Source organism: Anoplopoma fimbria, chromosome 8 (genome assembly GCF_027596085.1).
Source record: "Anoplopoma fimbria isolate UVic2021 breed Golden Eagle Sablefish chromosome 8, Afim_UVic_2022, whole genome shotgun sequence".
NCBI classification, from domain to species: Eukaryota; Metazoa; Chordata; class Actinopteri; order Perciformes; family Anoplopomatidae; genus Anoplopoma; species Anoplopoma fimbria.
In genome coordinates this window covers 20,625,385-20,649,545 of record NC_072456.1, presented here as the reverse complement: position 1 = coordinate 20,649,545, position 24,161 = coordinate 20,625,385, and the positions used below count along the sequence as shown (strand labels likewise).

The 24,161-nt window shown below is 41.7% G+C and overlaps 3 protein-coding genes across 3 annotated transcripts in view; 2 read left to right on the top strand and 1 right to left on the bottom strand.

The window, feature by feature from the left end:
- Nucleotides 1–15,195, top strand: part of cpamd8 (C3 and PZP like alpha-2-macroglobulin domain containing 8) — a 41,385-nt gene extending 26,190 nt beyond the window's left edge. The window contains 15 exon segments of the mRNA XM_054602791.1: nucleotides 1,030–1,195; nucleotides 1,713–1,799; nucleotides 1,912–2,048; nucleotides 2,319–2,474; nucleotides 3,278–3,340; nucleotides 5,221–5,340; nucleotides 5,343–5,503; nucleotides 5,608–5,695; nucleotides 8,160–8,234; nucleotides 8,461–8,566; nucleotides 8,955–9,065; nucleotides 9,154–9,366; nucleotides 11,027–11,101; nucleotides 13,521–13,722; nucleotides 14,914–15,195. Coding sequence (XP_054458766.1) covers nucleotides 1,030–1,195; nucleotides 1,713–1,799; nucleotides 1,912–2,048; nucleotides 2,319–2,474; nucleotides 3,278–3,340; nucleotides 5,221–5,340; nucleotides 5,343–5,503; nucleotides 5,608–5,695; nucleotides 8,160–8,234; nucleotides 8,461–8,566; nucleotides 8,955–9,065; nucleotides 9,154–9,366; nucleotides 11,027–11,101; nucleotides 13,521–13,722; nucleotide 14,914 — 1,761 coding nt within the window. The 3' untranslated portion in view covers nucleotides 14,915–15,195.
- Nucleotides 15,196–17,503: 2,308 nt separating this feature from the next.
- Nucleotides 17,504–19,701, top strand: odf3l2b (outer dense fiber of sperm tails 3-like 2b). The gene is given in 6 exon segments (XM_054603452.1): nucleotides 17,504–17,591; nucleotides 17,685–17,778; nucleotides 18,301–18,411; nucleotides 18,825–18,938; nucleotides 19,215–19,436; nucleotides 19,439–19,701. Coding segments are annotated over 5 exon segments (750 nt in total). The 5' UTR covers nucleotides 17,504–17,591; nucleotides 17,685–17,738.
- A 65-nt stretch (nucleotides 19,702–19,766) lies between these two features.
- On the bottom strand, nucleotides 19,767–23,168 carry cks2 (CDC28 protein kinase regulatory subunit 2). Its single transcript, XM_054603104.1, has 3 exons — nucleotides 22,948–23,168; nucleotides 22,469–22,596; nucleotides 19,767–20,344 (listed from the first exon to the last, which is right to left on the bottom strand). The coding sequence occupies exons 1-3, from the start codon at nucleotides 23,004–23,006 to the stop codon at nucleotides 20,301–20,303; spliced, it is 231 nt and encodes a 76-aa protein (XP_054459079.1). The 5' UTR covers nucleotides 23,007–23,168; the 3' UTR covers nucleotides 19,767–20,300.
- Nucleotides 23,169–24,161: the final 993 nt, after the last annotated feature.

The window sequence follows — 24,161 nt, the reverse complement described above, 5'->3', positions numbered from 1 at the left end:
GTCGACTCTTTATTTACCATTTCCTCCCGCTGGCTTCCATCCATCCATCTGTCTCTCCTCCTCTGCTATCTATTCCAAAAGGGTTAGAGTCTGAGAGTCTGCCCTTTTACAACTGATAAAAACTGAAAAACTCATCCTTCACATCAAAGCAGAACCTTCAACCCCCCTCCAATTTCACTTAATTAAAAGATGACTGCGGCAATTAGAGTGAGTAGCTCTGGAGGCCTATCATCTCAGGGATGAGAGGGAAGGTCACATCTGCATGAGATGAAAGTCAACTCTCAACTTTTTAATGGCCAAAATGAATGTTTATTCAATAACTGCACCTGAGTAGAGGAGGCGGTTGTGAGTTTGGAGAGTGCAGCCTCTAAATAGTTCAACAGAAAGATGATGATGGTGACTAAGATTTGTGTTTGTGTTAATGTGTATTTTGTATGTGCAGATGTGTGTGTGTGTAGAGGGCATATTTTTGAAAGTTATTATGCAGGAAATCATTGTACTTTTCCATTCTTAACAATTTTAAAGATGAAAGCTTCACAAACACTGAGTACAAACTATTGTGTCACTTTTATTGTTCAATGTAAACTGTCGGTAGAGCCATGACACCACCATTGACAATTTTCTGCTTTGTCAGCAGAGAGTCTTTATTTCACGTGTGTTGTATTGCAGGACAGCTCCCATCAACACCACGGTCAAAAATCCTAAATAATGTATTTATATAGTTGATTGCCTCCATATTATAGCGAACTGTAAGTTCAGTATTGAATGTTGCTGTATCACTTTAACTAAAATATAACTCAAACAGTTTACTTACAGCGTTTTGACAGACACATTTACAGCTTTAAACAATCGGTAATCACCAGTTGGAGAAGAAATATACATAAATGTACATTTACTTGCTAAATAGGCTACAAAATAGATTCAGAAAATTCTAACAAAAATTCCAACCTTTAAAAAGTCAACCTCTGCCCCCTAATGTAAGCTATTGTTCATTTGTGTTTGTCCTATGTTCTGTCCTGTCTGGTCCAGGAAGAGAAGGTGGCAGTGGCCAAAGCAAAGGATTTCCTGGAGAGCAACACCTACTCTGCCGATGACCCGTACACCACGGCCCTGTCTGCGTATGCCTTGGCTCTGCTACGCAGCCCTTACGCCCCTCTGGCCCTGCGCCGCCTCAACCACATGGCCATCACACAAGGTCAGAAACACAGCCAGTAGGTCACTGAAAAAGTTACAGTGAGAATATATTGAAATGTAGAAATATATAGTTTATTACTTTGCATCTTTGCTACAGCATTTCCAGTCCATCATTACAGGTTTACAGTTAAAGCCTCCTGTGTTAAGGCTGCTTACAGAACATATAGGACAGAAGTGACTGAAAGAAGCTGCAGCAGTAGTTCAATTCACCACTCCCTTTCCCCCTCTGTTTCTTATCTCCATGTTGGTTTCCTTTGGCCTTCTCGTTCTTTTCCTCTTGACTGAAACTTACTGACAGTTTTAGCAGATTTGAGAGAGTTTAGCAGGACGCTCTTTCTTGATCACAATGATTTTATTCCCTACGTACGATGACTGCACAGGGCTTGGTTGCATAGCTGCTGAAAGATTGAGACAGTTAGGATATTGATACAATGAGTCATATGATACAGGATGCCCTCCCTGTACTCTCTCTCTCTCTCTCTCTGTCTGTCTTTATCTCACTATGTTTGTCTTCATAGATGGACTCACACACTGGAGTCTGACTGGCAGCACCATGACAGATGAGGACACTTTCATGGGCTTCAGCGATGGCCTCTCTCAGTCAGGTATACTTATCACCACACCCCCTTCGCCAACCACACAGATCTGATATTGTCCGATTCCCCCAAAATAAAATGCAGAATCCAAAATAAGCATCTAATTCTCGTTTGTTCCCAGTGGTGTCAGCAGAGGTGGAGATGACAGCATATGGTCTTCTGACCTACACCCTCCTGGGGGATGTGCCTTCGGCCCTGCCTGTGGTCAAATGGCTCTCCCAGCAGAGGAATGCCCTGGGTGGCTTCTCTTCCACACAGGTAGGCCCTTTTTGTCTGGCTTCTTTTGTCCTCTGGTTCAGCCTCTTCTAACGACATTATTCCAAGACCTAATCAAATGAAACCGGGTTTTTTTTCTGTTAAAAAACGAATAATTCCAGTTTGCTCTTTTTTGATAACGCAGCAGTTAGTGTTTAAGTCACAACTCTCTGATGTCACTGAAAGTTTTGCTGTTGCTATTAAAGATAAAATGTAATTTATTGATCCCAAAACTCAAGTTTTAAATCGTTTTCTTTCTTCAACCCTGTGCAGGACACGTGTGTGGCTCTGCAGGCTCTGTCAGAGTATGCCATCCTGTCCTACGTAGGAGGGGTCAACCTCACAATCTCCCTGGCCTCCACCAACCTCGACTTCCAGGAGACCTTTGAACTCAACAGGGACAACCAGAAACTCCTTCAGAGTGCCAAGGTAACCACATCCATGGAAACACTGAATTTATTTTTTTAAGGCAGAAGGGATCACTGCTCTTCTTGTGCAGATGAGCCACGACAATCAATTTGCTTTACTGCTCAGCATTAGTCGTCAACTCTACTAATGATTGCCAACACTTCAGAGGCAGCGTTAGAAAAACCCCAGCGCTTAAAAATGCAATGTAGAAACTTTTCCCTCTTTATTGTACTGATTGACGAGCAACTATGTACCAGAGCCGCTCTCTGGCATTAAACATTAATCTCTCTTTCTATGTCCGGCTGTTTAGTAGCCAGGACCTTTTCGCACTGCCAAACCAAACCAGGCTTAACTGCACCGGGGTTTCCCAGAAGCACCTTGTTGGTCTGTTGATTTTATAACTGTGTTTTATTGGCCTGTTTGCCCAACGCATTACAAATTTAACAGTGTGGGCACGCACCACCTTGACCAGGGCACTGTGGCGTCAGATCAGTGCGTGCATGCGTGCGCGTGTGTGTGTGTGTGTGTGTCTGTCTGTCTGTCTGTCTGTGTGTGTAAAGTGCTCCAACAGACAGCCAGAGTGGTTCAGGTGAGAGTGCAGTAAGTTCTCTCTGCCGGGCATGTTCCCCCATGATTAGTGGTGTCAGCTTAATTGGGGGCAATTAAAGCCTGCTGGTTAGTAGCCAGGGAACCACTAGTGGCAGTGCAGCAGCCTACAGCATTCATCCACTTGATAAATGACTCATTCACCTCTCCCTGCCCCCTCTGACTCTCTTTGTTTCTCTTTTTTTCTCCTGTCTCTCTCTTTCTTTTTTTTTTTTCAGATTCCCAGTATCCCCACGGGCCTTTTTGTCAGCGCTAAAGGAGAGGGCTGCTGTCTCATGCAGGTATTATAGCACACACAACACATACGCTCACAAAAACAGAAACATTTGCCCTCTTGAACATCGTCCAAAAGGGATCCGTAATGCTCGGCTTACTTCATCGGCTCACAGCAAGAAGAATTTGCCGGTACAGTCGTCCCATAATGCCTAAATTCCTCCCTTAAATTGGAGTAATCTGGTAGAGTTTAGCCGGTTGTTTTGGAATGTGTTGATCGTTCCTGTTGAGTGCTGTGGTCCCCTGGACGGGGTGCCGTTTAGCTCCTACCTTGTCACTGACAAACAAAAACCTCTTTCATAAACAGAATCATTGTTCTTCCTATTTGTTGGACGGTATTTTGTCCTCTCCTCTTATCACATGTGTTTAAACTTTCCTCGGCTTTAAAACCAAACAAAGCATGACTGAAAAAGCACAGGCTATCAAATGTGTTTACAATCCCGTTTTGTTAAAAAAAAAAAACCTGCATGTGAGATATGACTTGATTTGACTGAGGCAGAGCCAGGTACAGCAGCGGATGTTGTGTTCTGCTGTGCAGCGCCTGAAACGTCTTCCAACTCGTTCTCCTCAGCAGGTTTCTCACACACACACACACACACACACACACACACACACACACACACACACACACACACACACACACACACACACACACACACACACACACACACACACACACACACACACACACACACACACACAATTTCTTTCTTCACACCTCTCACCCTCTCTACTTTCCCTCCATCCGCACCTCTCCGTGCGTCAACACAGCCCTCTGACAGCCCCTGAGGCCAGCAGCACCTGGGCTCTAATGAAATACAAGAGTGGGGCAATCAAAGAGACCTGCCTGTGTGTGTGTGTGTTTTCTTTGGTGTGTGTTTGTAGACATACTGGATGTGATGAATATGTATCCTTTGCTTTAGGATTATTACTTATTATCTTTGCAAAGGTCTCAAATAAGACTGGATGATTTATTTAGAATGTGTACAATTCTGTGAATAATAATCTTCAGTGAAATTAGGAAGTGCGTCAGAGTGGTGAGTTGTCCTCAGGCTGAATAGTAGTTTACTGAAAGCATGTCTTGCGTCAAGTGAATATGATTTGTTGTTTATTCTTGCTAGTCTTTTCAAGGCCAGAGGTCTTTAATATTTTAACTCCATAATAAGTGAATTTCCAAATGATGATGCCAAAAGTTATAATTTTTGTTTCTTCATACATTCTTTTTTTTTTTTTTTTAGCCAACAAATTAAAACCTGCTTTGATAGCAGATATTATGACAAATTATCAGCTGATTTGACACACAGTATGTGTCTCGTGACCTTACAAGGCCTCTGCTTGCCATTAGTCATATCCTTATATAAAAAAGTAAAGCTGCAACCAATAGGGTGGATAATTGGGTGTACTAGCTCAAGACCTAATGTCCTAATCACAAAGGGAAATATTAACTTAACGACTGACTCTCCAGCCATGCTCCAGGCTCTGTGGGGCTATGTTTAGGGCACCTGTGGGCACCATGAATGTTGTTGTTGAGACATTTCACTAAAGCTCAAATTGTCAACCCGCTGGTGATGCCAAAGGAAAAGTCAATAGGCTTCATCCTCTGGGGACAATAACTTTCTGGCATTTCATGGCAATTTAAGCATTTGTTGCAATAATTAAGTTTGGACCAAAATGGTGAACCAACAGACCGAACAACAGACCAACTGGGCCATCCCTAGAGCCAGACCACTAGCATGGCTAAAGTCACTTTACAATACAGGGATTTCAAACCACAAAACAACAACAAGACAGTAAAAGTAGACGTCCATTCAGCAGGCATTGGCCAGTCCTTTTAAAGTGATGGATGTCTTTCCTAAAAACCCTCCCGCTGCTCTCTGTGTGTCTGTAGATCGATGTGTCTTACAACCTACCTGACCCAGTGGCCAAACCAGCCTTCCAGCTCAAGGTGGACCTGAAAGAGCCTTTTCAGGAGCGACACCTGCAGCCCCCTCCTCCTCCTCCTCCTCCTCCTCCTCCTCCTCGTCTTCCCGTCATCCTTCCTCGCGCCCCCGGAGCCGTGATGACAACCGCTCTGAGCTTAACCGGAAGCGGCGGGCGCCAATCGATGACGAAGACCCAGCCGCCCACCAGGACAAAATGGACTTCCACATCTCCTTAGAAGTTTGTGCCAGGTAGAACAAACAAACTTCATACAAGCAAAGAAGCTGGCGTCGCACAAAAATTAACAGCTCTGCTTCTAATAACTTTCATCCTGACCCCTAAACTCTCTACGTAGGTGGCTCCACTCAGGATCGTCCAACATGGCCGTCATAGATGTTCCCATGCTTTCCGGTTTCCGAGCAGACGTTGAAAGTCTAGAGAGGGTATGTAATCACATGAATATTTCAAGATTTAAGTGTCTCACAGATTGTCAGACAGGCGGCGGAAGTAGCCAGGTAAGTGCCCAAACTGAAAGGCAGGTGGAAAGAGAGACAGATGCGTCCACATCTGGAGGCCATTTGACGAAAAAAGCAGTATGTCATGGAATTCATCGGCATCCTCCGGCTTCCTTTGCAGACTCCTTTGCAAACCCAAGGCCCACATGTGCACACCCACACATGACGCACCCTTTGACATACTCGCATAAGCATACATCATTTAGATATATGGATGTTTTTACAGCGGTACAGTGGAGAGTGTGTGTGCGTCAAGAAGTACCTGACATGATCTACATCGTCTCCATTGCCCCTCTTAGTGCTGCGTGTTAAACACGTGTGTCTCCATGGGTTCGTGTGTGTCATAGGAAAGGGAAAGGTCATTAAGGTGAGGGTCCTTTTTATGGTGTTTTCTTGGGGTATGATAAGAGAAAGACCAGCCGGCTCAGACCCCGTAGAGTTACAATGTCTCCGGGTCAAAGGTCAACGGGCCTCTCTGGGCCAAACACACACACACCTCTTTGGGCCTTGTGAGGTACAGACTTTGAATAGTTTGCAAAGGACAGAGGGAAGAGACCAGATATAGTGTAAAAAACAGACGCCTGGATTAACGGAGTAACAGACGTAGGATGAATGATTTGAGGAATGGTTCTGCTCATGAAGAGCGAGAGAAAGACATGATTAATTTAAGGGCTGAATCCAGGTCAGCTCCCCGGCCATCCATCAGAGGCCTGTCCCTCATTACCAGACAGTTATAGGGCCTCAGTCTGCAGGCTTTCCACCTCTAAAAGAGTCACCTCTCTTGCTACCTGGGGAGATGTTAAACACACACACACACACACACACACACACACACACACACACACACACACACGCACACGCACACATACATACACACGTATACTCCTGTGAGTGTGTCAGTTGAGGCTGATCCAAAGTTGTAGTGGCTAACAAGCTCAGTTTACACCCCTGCTGGCCTCTCTTGGAGTTTTACTGCTGCCTGCCCGACTGCCACTTACATTCCTCAATTTATGGTGGCAAGCTTGGCTTCTGCAGTCATGTCTAGTTGCTTTCATGAAAAGCTGTAGCCATGAATGATGTCGGGTGACTGACTGGGGAGCTACCGCAGCCATTGCCTCTTATCACCCAATATAATGAGCTTTGTTTAACGATCCAGAACACACTGTGGGTAGAACAGTGGAGCTAAGGGAGTTCGTTGGCAATGTTTAGTTGCTAGATAGACAGACAATGCTTTCGTAAACAGAGAGGCCAGTTGAGTAGTGTGTGTGTGTGTGTGTGTGTGTGTGCGTGTGTGTGTGTCTCGGTGGCGCCAGCTCAGGCTGAGCACCTCATAAACCCCTGCTGTCCAAAGGCTGCCACCTTTGACAGAATGAAAAATCGCCCCGTGGGGGGAACTGACTCTGCTCGCCCTCTATGCACACACTCAAAATTTGCAGTAAACAGCTTCCCCATTACTCATTCATACACTCATATTTACTAGAAAAAGGTCATGCATGTTTGACCCAACTATACATTCATCCACAATTTTAACAAAATACCAGGAACTCTCTTAAGTATAAAACACGGATCAGGTGATCTCAGAGGAAAGCTATGATTCCTTTGTTGTTTAAAACTAATGAAGGCATTTCCATGATTGGTAACCTGTACATTTTATCACCCTGCAGTCATGTCATGGGCCAGTACATATGGTTTGAATTCCAGTTGTGGCCCACAGAGCACATTCAAATACTAGCTGGAAGCGCCGCCTTAATCAATCCAGGATTTTTGTGATATATTTACTCTCAGTGAACAATGGACCCTGGTTAGCATGAGACGGAGCTGTCCAGTCCGTTGTGGTGCTGATTACTATTGTCCATGTCCGTGACTACTAGTTGTCCATTAATGTTGGAATCAAATGTCCAGTCGGCTTAACTATAAGCCATGTGCTTTTTGTGCATAAATGGTCCTTTTGTACTCTAAATCAGCTACAGCCTAAAGTATTTTCAGCATCAGTGAGAGCGTTTACTTTATCCTGATAGATAAAATCCATGTTAGAGAGATATATTTGGCTCATTTTATAATTTGTATGCATTAATGGTCTTGTGAAACTGATATTTTTAAACAGGATGTTGCCGTGTAACATGTCAAAGTTTAGGTGGTTAAGATGGTAAGGTTACGAGGATACAGGGTAATGCTAGAAGCAACTGAGAGGATAAGGAAGTATTTAAAAAGATATTTCCACTAAACCAAGGACATAAAAACACACACATACGCTACAAAACGTCTGAACAAATTCCAACACTAAACTAGGTCATAATCTTCAAGTCTGTCTCTACGCAGACATTATTGAGTCCAACTGTGTTGTGTGTTTTTCTACTTACTGAGCCTGATTTTCTTGTGTCGTACTCAACAGCTGCTGATGGACAAGCGAGTGGGTCTGAAGAGATATGAGCTGAGTGGAAGAAAAGTATTGTTCTACTTTGATGAGGTGAGTTTAATTCAAAATTCCTCAATGTTGTGTCGGTCAGAGCTCATTTCAAAGAATACTGTATGTTTGGAGATGGTGGATGAGGAGAGGGTTACTCGGCAGTGTTTGCACAGGGTGTGTGTGTAAAAGTGTATTAGTATGCATATTTGCATTGCTCTACATTTGCACATGTTTCTGGATGTTTTTGTAATTTTTTTATTTTTCTGTGTTTGTCCCCCCTTCTTAGATCCCCAGCCAGTGTATGACATGTGTGGCCTTTCAGGCTATCAGGGAGTACATTGTGGGCAAGACAGCACCTGTTCCGGTCAAAATCTATGACTACTATGAACCAGGTGTGCATCCGATGATTATTTTAAACTTTATTTTTTATTTAAAAAAAATTTTTTTTAGGCATTTTCGCCTTTATTTGACTAAGGACAGTGTAGAAATGGGGATGACATGCAACAAAGGTCCCAAGGCTGGACTCAACTGGCCCGGGAAATTACAGTTAAATGGAATTCGCTTTAACCAGTCGGCTACCATGGCTCTCCAGTAGGGCACTTTAAAGAGTTAAAAAGCAGAGAAACTTATAAGCTCACCATGATTTATGAAGTGGCATATCTTTTATGGAAATTGGATATTTTCCTATTAAGTTTATGACCTAGTTATGTTAATCCTCATCATTGTTTTGCTTGTGTGGATGTGTAAACGTGCTGGTGTGGGTCTGTGCTTTTCATGCAGCTTTTGAGGCCACCCGGTTTTACAACGTTAGCGAGAGCAGTCCGCTGGCACGGGAGCTGTGTGATGGACCCACGTGCAACGAGGTGGAAAGTTCAACCAATCAGTGGATAGGTGAGACTCATACTACGCCCCTTAATCATTCACAGAGACACCCCACTTCCATCAGTCTCTTAAAAACTTTATTTTTTTTCTTTTGCAGGTTTTGTGCAGGCGAACCAATGCAACAACGTGTTTGGCTGTCTGGAGGAGGAGCAGTTTGAACGTTGTACTTGCTACAGGGACTGCGGCTACGACGGGGAGCCAGTTTGTGGGTCGGACGGCCAGCTCTACCAGAACCAGTGTCAGATGGAGGTGTTCGCCTGTCGAAATGGGACGCGCATCAAGCAGGTTCCGCTGTCCCAGTGTCCTCAAAGTAAGAGCTCTCTCCTCGCACATCATCTGACCTTCCAAGGCTCCATAATCCACTCATGCTGCTGCTTGCACATGGTGCCAGGCCTCTAAGCCAGGCCTCTAAATCTCCACCCACATCTCAGATTTGTTCAACTGTTTGAATTGGTCCTCCGGTTGGAGAAAGATCGACCAATCAGAGTTTAGTAGGCAGGATTAAGAAGTGGGCGTCATCTTTTTACATAGTTAGCTAACTACCTGCTAGCTTCATTCGTGGAAAGTAGCGACGGTGTTGATAAGATTGACTCGTCAGTTGTAAATCCGTGAACAGAAACAACTCTTATCTACATATTTCTTTAATCAATGTGAAAAATGTTAACTGCTCCCAGCATCCAATGCAGCAGCTGCTAATTTGTCAGAGAAAACAAAACAAGAAATTGGCTAACATGAAGAAAACATGTGGTGGAAAGAATGAAGGGAAACAATAAAGGCAATTCAGCCTGATTATCGTGCTAATGCTACTGGACTTGGATGGAAATGATTGCTTAAATGTCTGCGTTTCACTTTATTTTGAAACAGCCACAGTCACATCTTGCTGTTTGCATCCAAGAGCATCTCATATCAACTGTGTGCTGTTCATTTATACAATAGGTGGGCTGTAACTCAGACGTTGACAGTATGTCCCAGAACTTTTCCTCCCTTTGGAAGAAACAAGTATGTGTCTGTATGAGTTATTGGATACAGTCAGTTGGCTTGGACGTAACTCACTCTCTCTCTGTGTGTGTGTGTGTGTGTGTGTGTGTGTGTGTGTGTGTGTGTGTGTGTGTGTGTGTGTGTGTGTGTGTGTGTGTGTGTGTGTGTGTCCACATGTCCATTGTGCACGCATCCCTATGTGTCGGTTCGCACGTGCAAGTGTGTCTGTGCTCATCTGTGTGTGTGTGTGTGTGTGTGTGTGTGTGTGTGTGCTGTGATCTAAGCTGTAGAAACAGCTGTTCAGGTGTTGAGCTGATTACTGGATGAGTTTTCTGAGGAGAGCTACCCGCCTCCCTCTCTCCCCCCCCCCACCCTCTTTCGCTCTCTGCTGTATTACAGGGCTCTCTCCAAATGACAGAGTGCTTTTGTCCAGCCCTTTGAAATCCTTGTCACATTCCTTTCCGACGCGCAGCCCAACAACAAAGGAGCCTTCATGTTGTGGAGCAGATTGGGGAAAAGACATAGACAAAACTTTGGTTGGGAAAAGCCCTCAGTTTGTGCCAAGTGGTTCATGCTGTAGATTATCAAAAGAATCGTATTTTTTTTTTTTTTTTTTTTTTTTTTTTTTAGAGCTCCTCGACGTTTGTTTGTTTGTGTATGGTTGCGCGGGGGACATTCCTGCCACCATTTCCCTGTTTAGAAAAGGAAAAAGATACAATTTGTTTCCACACACACGGCCCCTCTGGCCGTAGTTTGGCCCCTGCTATTTTTGGAAAGATTTTAATGCAGGCTTCTGTTGGGACTGAGTGTACATCATTGTTTTGCCAAGAAGTGTTGCTCAGTGGGGTGGATAACGCTTCTGGGCAGTATTTAGATTATGCAACACTGAAACTCTGTTGAATTCATTACTAGTTGTTTTTCTTAAAGTGCTGTGGCGGCCATGTAAATGTGAATGATCTAACGTGTGTGTTTGTATGTGTTTGTATTTCCAGTGGAGACCACGGTGGAGGACAGGCAACCAATAGCAAACCAGGAAACTGAGCAGCCCTCAGCTCCTGTACACACAGGTAACTCCATCTACCACACCTCTCCAAAAATATACACAGCTTTGCATTAACTTACATCCACCTCTCTCTTGCTCCAACTCTCCCTTCATTCCAAAAATCACTCTCTTTATTTTCTGCCTAAAGTTGCTTTTACTTCTTTACTTGTCTGCTGTCTGAATGCTACAGCTAGGAATGTAATGTGATCCCGCATCCATTAAAAGTCAATCTTGGCTTCTGTCAGCTAAATGTAAATGTAAGGAGTTGAGATCTAAAGGCATGACATATGTTATATGCATACAACATTTTTGGTAAATTTTGTGTTCCAAAAAGGGAGTTCACAAGGGCAGGGGGAAGAAAGAGTGAGAGACAAAGAGATGAAAGGGTTTGGAGGGGGGAGGATGTAAAACTGAGACAGGGGGGGAAAGATAGTTAAAGAGGGATGAGCGGCCGACGAGATGAAAGAAGAAAGAGAAAGAAAAAAAGAGCAGGGTAAAGAGAGAGAGAGAGAGAGAAAGGATGAGAAGAAAGTAGAGGAAAGCAGATACGTAGGTGGTGTGTGATGCAGCACATTCCCCCGCCACCACATCATGTCTACAATCGATGTGATAAATAGGTGGATAGGTTTCACACTGCAGGCCTGATTGTTGCTCCGCCATGAGCTTTCAGATCAGCTGCCACTTCCCGAGAGGCAGCCAGAGAATTCCTGATAGGATGTTTGGCTGCGTGCGGTGGGGAGGATGTAGCTGTGTTGCATTTGGCAACAAAAAACATGAAAAGGCCCTGCAAGTCATTCACAAGTTGCAGGAGTGTGCATACTTTACATGCATGCTGTGTGAGCGTGGATTGCATGTGGTGAATATATGTGTTCCTATGGGAATGTTTGAGGTGTGTGTGTGTGTGTGTGTGTGTGTGTGTGTGTGTGTGTGTGTGTGTGTGTGTGTGTGTGTGTGTGTGTGTGTGTGTGTGTGTGTGTGTGTGTGTGTGTGTGTGTGTGTGTGTGTGTGTGTGTGTCTGTGTGTCTGTGTGATGTGGCAAACGCCTGCACTGACTTGTTTCCCAGCCTGCAGCTCCCGGTAGCTGCTGCTCAAAAAGCTGCTCTCAGTCAAAGGTCTCTGTAGTACAAAAGCTAACGCTTCACACTCACCACAGGAATGCTGTTATGCACTCACACACACACACACACACACACATATATATATATATCTATATATGCACACACACACATATTGCAGGCTCACACAGGCGAATACGCCCGCACAGACACACACACACACACTCACCTTGATTTTGATAACCCAGGGGTGATTAGATTGAATAAGTACTGTAAAAACACTGTCATTGTAAACCATTAGAATGTTGACGACATGCCCGCTAAGTGCACTGAGAGTGTAATAGGTGAAGGCGCGCTGGTGCCAAAAGGAGCCGACTGTTTCCACTGGTACTGGTGGAGGAAGCTGAAGCTCTGGAATTAGCCTCCCTGTGCAGACTTGTCTTATTAGTGAACTTGTACCAGAGGACAACATACAGAATAACGGATACACACGCCTGCAGGCTGCATTTGAGATGAAACGTTCCTTCATGTGAAAGCGCTTTAGTCGCTTTTAAATTCCCTCTTTGAGATCAAATGTTTACATATTCTTTGTGTGTGTGTTTAGACCTAAACATAAAGTTCAGTGTGTTCCACTTCGAACTTAAAAGTGTAAAAAGGTGATTATCATGGACTCATAGTACACATTCATAGTAAACATTTGTCCTATCCAAAAAGAGTGAGTCTGTGGTAACATGCTATGTGAGAATACAACATTTTAAGCAGAGAGGGACCCCTACTGTCTGTGAGGGGGTATTGCTGCAAGAGCTTCAGATGTACAAGATGGTAAAAGTGCCGCTTTGAGATTTCTTGTAAGCTGACAAAAGTTGTGTTTACATCCAGTGTTGATCACCAGAAAGCATTGTGTGTATCCTAAAGAGTTTAACAGACGTGTTGAATGTATTTACTTCCTCATAAAACACCTGCATAAGGTTTGAAACCTCTCTAGTTTACATCCATGTTTACTGTTAACTGCCTTCTTCTTATTTCCTACTGCATTGCTGTGTTTCTTTGCATGAGATCAGTTGAATAGTATGAAACCACTGGCAGGATTGTGTATCGGATCAACTTAATGCATGAATGTTGTTGTGCTCATGTGCGAGAACAGACAAAACAGAGAACCATATGTAAAATGTTTGCTCCGTAACCTTTTAGTGGGCACAAACTCCAAAGGATTACCTTTAGGTCTCCATGACGCTGATTTCTTTAAACTTCAGCAACTCATTAAAGTTCTTGTTCATTCAGATATTGTGATTAAACATTCAGTATCTACCTTGTCAAAGCCTCTCTACCAACTCTCATTTGGTTTAATGCGTCTCCATTGCTCTCCTTCCCCTCCACCAATCTCTCCAGGTGAAGAGGAGCAGGGCTCCATGGCAGAGGTGTCCTACTACTCCTATGAATACGACCCAGACTCTGAGCATTTCCTCGCTGACGCAGAGGGAGGGGAGAACTTCGACCTTCCTGAAGGTGTGGAGGTTGTAGAGCAGAAGGTGCTCCTGCCAGCAGACATCCAGCTTCCCACACTGGACACAAAAAACACCCCTGAGCGATGGTAGGAGCCGCTCCAGTGATTTGTTATTGTTCTTTTTTTTAGACTTTATAGGTTTATAGGTCTCGGGCATGTTTGTAGTGTGTTTTTGCCTCGAGCCTTAAGAATAATACTGGTGGTAATCTATTTCTGTATGTTACTTTTTATCAACAAATCCTGTCAAAAGACCAAAACAAACAATGCATCAGTCTGTCTCTCAATACGTGCCGAGTTCCTTTCCCTTTCTTTTAGCATTCAGTTCTAAGCTTATTCACTCCTACAAAAGTAAATATTTAAAATTAAAAGTGAGTAGACACCACATCGATTCTCTGTGCAGTGAATTTTCAGGCTGGGTAATATAGGTAGGTTGGATGTTTTGTAAAAGCTTTTAAAAAATCAAAAAAAAAAATTGTTAGTTATTTACCTAAACAGCAGGGCACTGTAGTTTTTTGAATACATCACTCAAACAGGAGTAAATAGTGCATTTGTTGGGGTCTATTTTCAGGCACAGATGCATTCACATTTGTTGCTCTATCATTTATTTATGGCCGCAGGAAGACGTAGGTTGGACATAAACTACAAAGCCTGTCTAAGTTCGGTCGGAGTAATGGGTAATAATTCTCAGGTGTGAAAATAGCCAGGCAATAACGTTAAAAGTAAGTTTACAAAACCGGTCTGGCTGCGCGTTTGCTTTAAGTGCATGTGAGTGCATGTGAATCTCAGCGTGAATATAATAATAATAATAATAACTTTATTTATATAGCACCTTTTAAAAACAAGGTTTACAAAGTGCTTTGACAGACCAGCCAGCAAGACAGTGCATAAGAAACAAAATGAAATAACAAGTGACAATCAAATAAACAAATAAAATAATAAAATAAATAAATAATAAAATAATGAAATAAATAAAATCAAGTGATAATGGTAAAATATAGTAAACAAATATAAGATAAAATACCAAGACCAAATGAAAATGAACCAATAAAACGACGACATCACATAAAAGCCAATCTATAAAAATGTGTTTTAAGAAGTGATTTAAAAGAGATTATGCCCCTTTGCCCCTTTTTAAAGAAATAACTTTTCCTGCGGTAGGGCAGTTATTCAACCTCTCCAAAGGTTTCGATAGATTTATATTGTTCAGTAAAAGAAGTGTTAAAAGTGTCTGAGATGGTCTTATAATGAAAATTTGTTTTGTTTTCTTGTCGTCCACAGAAACGCTCAGAGTGAAGCCATACCCACCTCCAAATTGTACATTATTTGTGAATATGCTAGTGAATGGAAAGAGAAGAGAGACTTGGGACCTGCTCAGCCTGAAGGGAAGAGAGGACGGAGTCTGGAGAATGAGAGTGTGTGTTTTTAGCTGTTAGATCGTTATGAATGGAGACTGAGTGGATGCATTTATACGTGTGTGTGTGTGTGTGTGTGTGTGTGTGTGTGTGTGTGTGTGTGTGTGTGTGTGTGTGTGTGTGTGTGTGTGTGTGTGTGTGTGTGTGTGTGTGTGTGTGTGTGTGTGTGTGTGTGTGTGTGTGTACGACTGATATTAAGGTAGTGTCCTCCAGACTCTTACTCTTCTTCCTCCAGACTCCTGGTCACCAATAGGCACCATAGCGTCTTTGTTATTCACTGTACTGCCTTTATAATCACTAGAAGAAATAATCAAGTATTTATGTTTGTAATTACACCTGACTTTAAGCAAAATATTTTGTTATATTTTCTATCTGTGGTATTTATTTGTAGCTAGAGGTCATATCATTTTTATTTTTATTTTTTTTTGTAATTTCCCGCCCATACAGTCTACTTCCGCCCCTTTTGGTTCTTTGAGTTCAAACAAAAGATATGTGCTGACAAGGCTTCTTTTTTTTCTTCTTCTTTCATAGCAAGCTTTAACCCAATTATTGAAATGTTTGACGAAATTCCTGTGCTGGTATCCTGCTGGAAAAAGACATGCTAACATTATGCTTTACAGAGACATAAGCTCAAATGTTTTTCATTTAAAAAAAAAAAAAAATTATTTTGGGGTTTTTGCCTTTATTAGACAGCACAGGAGAGATTGACAGGAAACAAAGAAAGAGAAGGGGACTGACATGTAACGAAGGTCTCTGACCGGCTCTATCTGGTCCTCCAGTACACACCAGCTCAAACGTTTCTGAAACTGTCGCACCGAGACACCAACATCATCTACTCTCAAGTCGCCTTTCACCTTACCTTACCTTGAGATTTGATTGTACAGTTCATAAGCTATTATTTTGTTTTTGTTCAATTTTGATTCGTGAAGCAATCAACTTAAAAAAAAAAAAAATCAAGAATGAAGTTTTGAATTTCTGTAAATGTTCCAAATTTGATTAAATGTAGCCCCTATTCATATCAAAATCAAAAATTGTGCTTTTTAAAAACAAACGAGAATAAAATTTGTATACAATCCAAGCTTTTGGTTTTGTTGTCTTACACACATATCAGGTTTTTCATGCTGTGGTTAATAAGAAGACTAGACTTGCTTATGTGTCTAGTCATTAATGGGTTACCTGGGTTAAAGTCATAACCGACTCTGTGATCCTATGCTTCTGTGTTAGAGACAGAAAGCATGTACACGTGTGTATTAGTGTGTACACGCAGTATAAATCTGTAGTTTTGGACCTGCACCATACTATATATGTGTTTGTGTAACTGCTAACAACAGATTCGTGTTACCTAAGCAGCAGCAGCAGCCCGGAGAGAGTTCCAGCCTGTTAAAGTTTAATGTTTGTTTTCTGCACATGTCACTTGTCGACCCTCTCGGTTACTGTGGCCTCTGGCAACGGGCAGCTCTGGGTGGTGGTTGGGGGGCGGGGCGGGGGGCCCTTTAAACTGGTCCGTCAAATCCACAACTACAAATCATCACTGGGGCTAACGGAGATCAAAGAGGGCTAAACTGTTACTGCATCATGGGTAATCAGTTGTTAACCTTACGTTGAAGATGAGAAACCAGAGGGTCGCCTGACAAATAAAGGTAGTCGGACGTGAACTGCTCCAGGTGTGCTGTCATGACATCTGACCCGGCTGGGTTAGGGGCTTCATACATGTGTGTTTTAGGGGGGGAAAAAAACAGTATGCAGCTTTACAACTGCATTCCTACTTTCATAAATGTAAAGAGGTGTGTATGTAGAGCGGGTACAATCTGTAGTTCCTAGTTTAAGGTTAAATTGGAGACAAAAGTTATGGAACTTCACAAACATCTAACCCTTCTCCTCTGCTCTGAGCAGATGCTTTTAGGCTTTACCCCTCCAGTTTAAAAGCAAAAAAAACCAAAACGTTCCTGTGGTGACAACACGCCAGCAGTGCAGGGGACCTGGCCCATAGCAAACTATCCGCAGCAGTCTCCGTGGCAACTGCATGCATGGCTGAAGAGTGATATTGCGTCTCCACACTGCCATGAGCAGAAAGAGTGAAAGGAGAAAAGGATCTTGGTTTCATGGTTTGCAGGGGGAGCTAGCATTACATGAGAGAGAACTGGAGTGATGACATTGTTCCCAAGTACCAGCTGAGTGCACCTATACATCAGCCTCTGTGGAGGAAGGGCCAATCATGTGTGTGAGCCACCACAGGGGGGACAAAGGGGACAAACAGGCAGATGGATAAAAACCCTATCCGGTGAAGAGAGTCCGCTCTGCTGTTGACACTTTGATATCTATTATGCGTCTCGGGTTTCCTGATTGTTTCAGAGGAAATTAGGGATTGATTCTGGATCGTCCAGGGCTTCTGGGTTTTACTGTCAGTTAGGGGCAGAGTGGAGAATACTGTGATATCTGAAGAAAGACCACCAAGACGGACATGGAGTGAGGTGGTCCTGTGACAGCTGAATTTCTAAGTATGCAGTCTGCCTCAGTGCTGGCTAAAAGGTGGAATTATCTGTGGTAAGGTGCAAAAAAACATTGCATTTAAGCTTTTGTTTTTATGATTTTAGATTGTCAATCATATTTCTTCTGTATGTATGAATGTTTTGGTAGTATTGCTTCAACTGAAGGACTCCTGAAGTATCTGTCACCTCTACAAAGAATCAAATGGAGAAGAAATACCCATTAATAGCAGGAAGAGAAAAGGGTGAGTTTTTTTTGTACCGATTATGTAAATCCATGTGTAGAAATCTGTACATCCTGTCTAAAGGCATAAATATCATGTTCCAGTTGGTCACTTTTTGGTCATTTTTTTTGTATTACATAATTTCAAACTGGGAGAGTTGACTTGAGCAGAGTGGAGGATTTCTCAGTGAGCAGACCTGCCAGGACTTGCTCCTCTGTGAGAAAAATGCTCCCACTAGCTCTGCCTGTCCTCATGAAGTAAACACTTGTACGCTGATGTAACACTTCGCTCTGGGTTGTGTCTCGGTGTGTGCTGCATCATGATGCAGATCATCGTTACCTCATAATTGAGTTTAGTAGATTGTCAAATAAGTGGACACAATTATTTTTTAGTTATGAAACATTCTTTAATTTTGCAAATTTGTAGACTTTGCATTCTTATCAACCGACTGGTGCTGAAATATAACAATAGAACATGTTCAATGGCGTATAATTTATATGTGTGTAGGCCGTACATCTCTGTGTTAATTCCCCTTGTCTCTAGGGCCGGGGCCTGGTCGCTATGGGCTTCCTCCCACCATTGGATTCATGGGACATGACTTCACCAAGCCAACTAGCGCTGCTTATTCTTTCCACGGCAGGATGAGTGACACTAGTGAGTTCTTTAACTCTTTCTCTATCTTTTAGGTTAATATAGCTTCATAGCTGCAGAGAAAACATTTGTTATTCATGTAATAAACACTTTAAAACTGTCCAACGCTTTGAGCCATACAGCTTTTCAAGAATACATAGAAACCTAATTAAAAAAAAATTGTCAGCAATAATATATGTGGTAATCTTTTCAGAATGATTAAATATCCTTAAATACATGACTGAAGTCCCATTATGTATCCTTAGTGATGTAATGTTACATTAAAGCCACTAGGGGGAGACAACGCCTCATAAATCTGGAGTTTCTCCCCTTATGTTCAGCTATCAAGTATATTTTAGGACCATTGCATGATCAAACCAACTGTCAGAGCATAAATTATATATTAAATTGATCATTAATGTTTACTTTCCCTGCAGTGTATCGTGTAGACTCAAGTCCAGGGCCACAGTATCACATTGATGCAAAAATGACTCGTTTTGGAAGGGACGGCACGCCTGCATACTCAATGTTGGGCCGAGTGAAAACACAGAGTAAGTTCCTCTTCACAAAAGGCAAATAACTTGTTATTTTGAGTGCACATTTTGTTTCAAATATGTTGTCATGCTGCATCTTAATTTAAGACCAAACTAACTGCTCCGTTAGTGTGAAAGGATGAACCCTTGTACAAAAACATTTGTTTTTGAAACCACTTCTACAGATCCAGTGTCAGCTGTTACAACTGAAATTCTGAACCCCACTAAGTACACACTCTACCATATGTTGTTGAGTTGATGGCTTATATTTTTCAACTGTTTTCTGTTCACTAGAGGAGCTGTTCCAGACACCTGGACCGGGTGCATACAGCCCTGAGAAAACCCCACCATGCAACCTCCAGCGCAGACCACCGTCTTACACGATGGGGGCTCGTACACGGTACCGGAGTGTCGACCCAGTACCGGCTCCTAACAAGTACTGTCTCCCTCCTCTGATGGGCCCTCAAGTCCCAAACAAGCAAGCCAGCGCAAGTTACACAATGTCAGGTAGTTACAGCACGGGGGGCCCGCTGTGGACTTAGCCATGACGCCAGGGCCCTGCAGGTACAACAGCACGGACCCCAGTGTTTATCTACCCAGAAAGCCGGCCTTTTCCATGCTGGGACGCCACGGCTTACCCAGAGACGCCACCGACAAACCCGGTCCTGGATCTTATAATCCAGAGAAAGTGACAGTCCACAAGGCTCGGGCACCAGCCTTCTCCCTGGGCATCAGACACTCTGAGTTTGTTACTCCACTAGTAGTTAATGTTTCTGACTGACCATCATCACACTGAAACATAATTCTGTGATCTGGTTGGAAAAAAATATTCATGAGAAAACAAAGCTAATGTGAAGAAGTACATTTAATTTGTGTTTTTTCAGCAACAAAGAACGTGTTGAATCAACCATGACTCAGTAAACATTTATAACATCTCGAAAATAATATTATGTACACAAAACCAACAGAAGTTTAAAGAACAGAAAAAACAGAAAGCTCTTTTGGGAAAATATTGGGCTTGAGGAAAATGAAGAAGAAAAAGAAGAAGAAGAAAAAACTATGCCTGCCCGACACTCGGTAAATAAATCAATCATAAAAAATGGCATCAAAAGACATTTAAAAAATGTATTAAAATGTACAATTGACAGGCAAACTTTCACCTTCATATTGTTTATAAGGTTATCATTCACAGTGGAATCAAGCCGTTTGCCTCTCGTTACCTCTAAAAATTGAGGGAATTTTAAAGGACAAGACACAATGCAACTAAGGATTTTCTACACAATACATTAGAACATATGTAGATAGTATGTAGGAGAGATGTATGGTTCATACACAATACAAATCAGCAAAGATGAATGAAGGGATTTTACAGGTTTCCATTTAATCCTTTGGGAGAGGTCTTCTGAAAAGCAGTATGTGTGGCTCTGGAGAGTAAAGCAAAGAAGAAGTATCCGTCAGAATCATCTGTACAGTACAGTGGTTACACTATACCGTGTACCTCATGCACACAGCTGTGCTCCGTCTGCATACAACTTTTTGGGCAGTCTAATGGCACATGCTAGAAGCTTTAAAGGATCAATTCAGATATTTTTCTTGATTTTCTTAATACAATACTTACATGCTGATGTTATTATTTTGTAAAACAAGAGTTATCAGTCCCTGTAATCATTCCTTTCCTCCATACTGGTCATGAAGACAAACCTTTGCGGCAGACCACAACATTAGAGGTTGTGGTCAAAATACACAGTCCTCCTGTGCAGAAACTGCACCCTACAGCTGAGCTAAAGCTAAAACGAGGCTTGCACAAAACAAAGAAGTACTTTCCAACAGTCTTAAATACAAAATCCCATCATTCTGTCCCCTTACACTGCTTCTATGCTGAGCAGCAGGGAAGCGATACTAACACAAAGGGGACTTCTGTTCTTAGAATACGGTTATATTGGAAATACCCATTTGATTAGACTCATTTGGACTGATCTAACCATAAAAAAACAAAAACATATTTGCTTTGGCTGAGCTTAAGGGTGCATTTTGCAAAGAACTAGGACATACAGTACCAGTCAAAAGTTTAGACACACCTTCTCATTCAATGGTTTTTCTTTATTTTTATTTTTTTCTACATTGTAGATTAATATTGAAGACATCCAAACTATGAAGGAACACATATAGAATTATGTGGTAAACAAACAAATGCTCAACAAACCAGAATATGTAGTTGAATGAGAAGGTGTGTCCAAACTTTTGACTGGTACTGTATCTTGTAGACACCTGGTAAGAAAAGGATTTCTTCACAACCAGCATGGACAGAAAGGATGACTGCAACATCATCAGCTCGTCCAATATGCATGTGTGCATATGTGAGGACTGTTCTAAGCTACAAATGTGAACCTACAGTACCAGTCAAAAGTTTGGACACACCTTCTCATTCAATGGTTTTTCTTTATTTTTTTCTACATTGTAGATTAATATTGAAGACTATGAAGGAACACATATGGAATTATGTGGTAAACAAACAAATGCTCAACAAACCAGAATATGTTTTATATTTTAGATTCTTCAAAGTAGTTGAATGAGAAGGTGTGTCCAAACTTTTGACTGGTACTGTATATACATTACTATTAATTAAGTGGTATACTGTTATCCTTCAGTCTGCATGTAGAAATGCAAAAAAATATGTATAAAAAAGAAATATAACGTAGACATCCAATGAAGGAACACATATGGAATATGTGGTCATAAAAACCAGAATATGTTTTATATTTTAGATTCTTCAAAGTAATGAGAAGTGTTCCAAACTTTTGACTGGTAATGTAGAACTATAATATCATGTATAATTAAATTGTCTTTGTCTAAAAATGTGTATGCAATTCCCTTAGTATGTGACTGAAACTTATATCCAGTATTTGTTTTATAGAAAGATCATGCATCTAAATCTAATATTTATACAGTACCAGTCAAAAGTTTGGACACACCTTCTCATTCAATGGTTTTTCTTTATTTTTTTCTACATTGTAGATTAATATTGAAGACATCCAAACTATGAAGGAACACATATGGAATTATGTGGTAAACAAACAAATACTCAACAAACCAGAATATGTTTTATATTTTAGATTCTTCAAAGTAGTTGAATGAGAAGGTGTGTCCAAACTTTTGACTGGTACTGTATATACAATACTATTAATTAAGTGGTATACTGTTATCCTTCAGTCTGCATGTAATTAAAAGTAGAAATGCAAAAAATATGCAGTATAAAGAACGTTTAGTATTTAACGTAGAAGTCAAAGTAAGTAGTCATGTTATGCAGCAAAAGAGTTCCTGTCAGTGTTATACAGTACCAGTCAAAAGTTTGGACACACCTTCTCATTCAATGGTTTTAATACATTGTAGATTAATATTGAAGACTATGAAGGAACACATATGGAATTATGTGGTAAACAAACAAATGCTCAACAAACCAGAATATGTTTTATATTTTAGTAGTTGAATGAGAAGGTGTGTCCAAAACTTTAGACTGGTACTGTACCCCAATGACCCCCCTCACAGACCTGGTTTGTGTATCATGTAGTGGATCCAGCCCTGGCTCTGTTGTACCCCGAGTCCCCTCCACTCGTCCTCTGTCATCAGGTGGGAGGAGGGCACCAGCTTGGACAGCTGCTTCGGAAGCACCACATGTCTGCGGGACGATACAGAGAACACACACACAATAAGAAATACAGTAAACGTAATACAGTGATAGTGAACGTTAACGCTCTAGGCCACAGCGTCAATGACGTCACGTCCAGAACGTTCAGACCGCTGACCCGTGACGTCACCCGGCAGTCAGCATAGCTAGCTGTTTACACACACACACACACATGTGTTACATAGCTTGTATTTACTTCACCACCCATTCAAAAATAAATGTGCCAGGATGCTGTGTGACGTTTAAGCTAACTGACTTTAACGTAAATAAAATAAATAAATAACGAACTTTTGAAAACAACGCTAGCTGGAGCTAATGCCGTAAAGCGTTCCTTAACCATACCTGTATTCGAACTCCTCGTCGTTGTACTTGTCGGAGTAGTAAATCTGTTTTTTTGACATTTTTAAGTCGATGATAGTAGTGTTAACAGTTGAATTCCCCCCCCCCTAAAATAAGCTGTTTCTGGCGGTGTGGAGTAGCTAGCTAGCTCACGAACGTTGCAATGTTTGCGAGCGAAAGAAGCTGCTGTCATCTGCCGCTGTTTTCAGAGGACGATTCAAAACCCAACGGTTACCCGCATCGCTCTGATTGGTCGAGGCAGCAGCACGTGGACTTCCCGTTTGGGCTAGATGGTCTATGTTCGGAGAGATGTACCACTCGGATGTGAAAGCACGACACGTCAACAAGATAACACTGTTTGTGTATTTCCATGTAAATTATTCAAAAATATACGTTTTGGTTTTGTGCCATATAGTTTAAATAAGTCTGAAAGGAAGATGTTTTATGTGTTTTTTGAAAACGTACAGTACCAGTCAAAAGTTTGGACACACCTTCTCATTCAACTACTTTGAAGAATCTAAAATATAAAACATATTCTGGTTTGTTGAGCATTTGTTTGTTTACCACATAATTCCATATGTGTTCCTTCATAGTTTGGATGTCTTCAATATTAATCTACAATGTAGAAAAAAATAAAAATAAAAATAAAGAAAAACCATTGAATGAGAAGGTGTGTCCAAACTGTTGACTGGTACTGTATCTGGTACTTGCAAAGGGGCTCAATGTGGAGCTCTTCACTATTCATTATCTCTGCTACGCTGCGAGTCCTCCTCCCCTCGTCCCCCGGGGCAATGTGTGTTTTTGCCCGGGGTGCTGGAGCGTGTGGCGGGGCCATGGCTGGAGCGCTACAGGCTGTAGGTATGGAGGTGCCGGGGTTGAAATGCAAAAGGCACTTGGTGGTGGTGAAAACAACTACTTGCATTGACATTTTCGGGTTTAACCACAAAACATTTGGGAATAAGAAGTTAAATATGAACCCTAGGCTTTACACAATTATTAAACATATTTAGCCTACAGTTTGCAAAAGATGGTGTGATAATATTTAGCTGGAAATCCACCTAACATTAACCCTGATGGAATTGAGTATTTCTAAATATTCTAATATTCTTTATTTAATTAATAAACTTAATTAATTCATATTTAATTATCATCATTCGTGTTTTTTCCAAACTTAGCAAGTTTCACTTTCTCTTTATTTTGCCCGCAGAATAGTCATT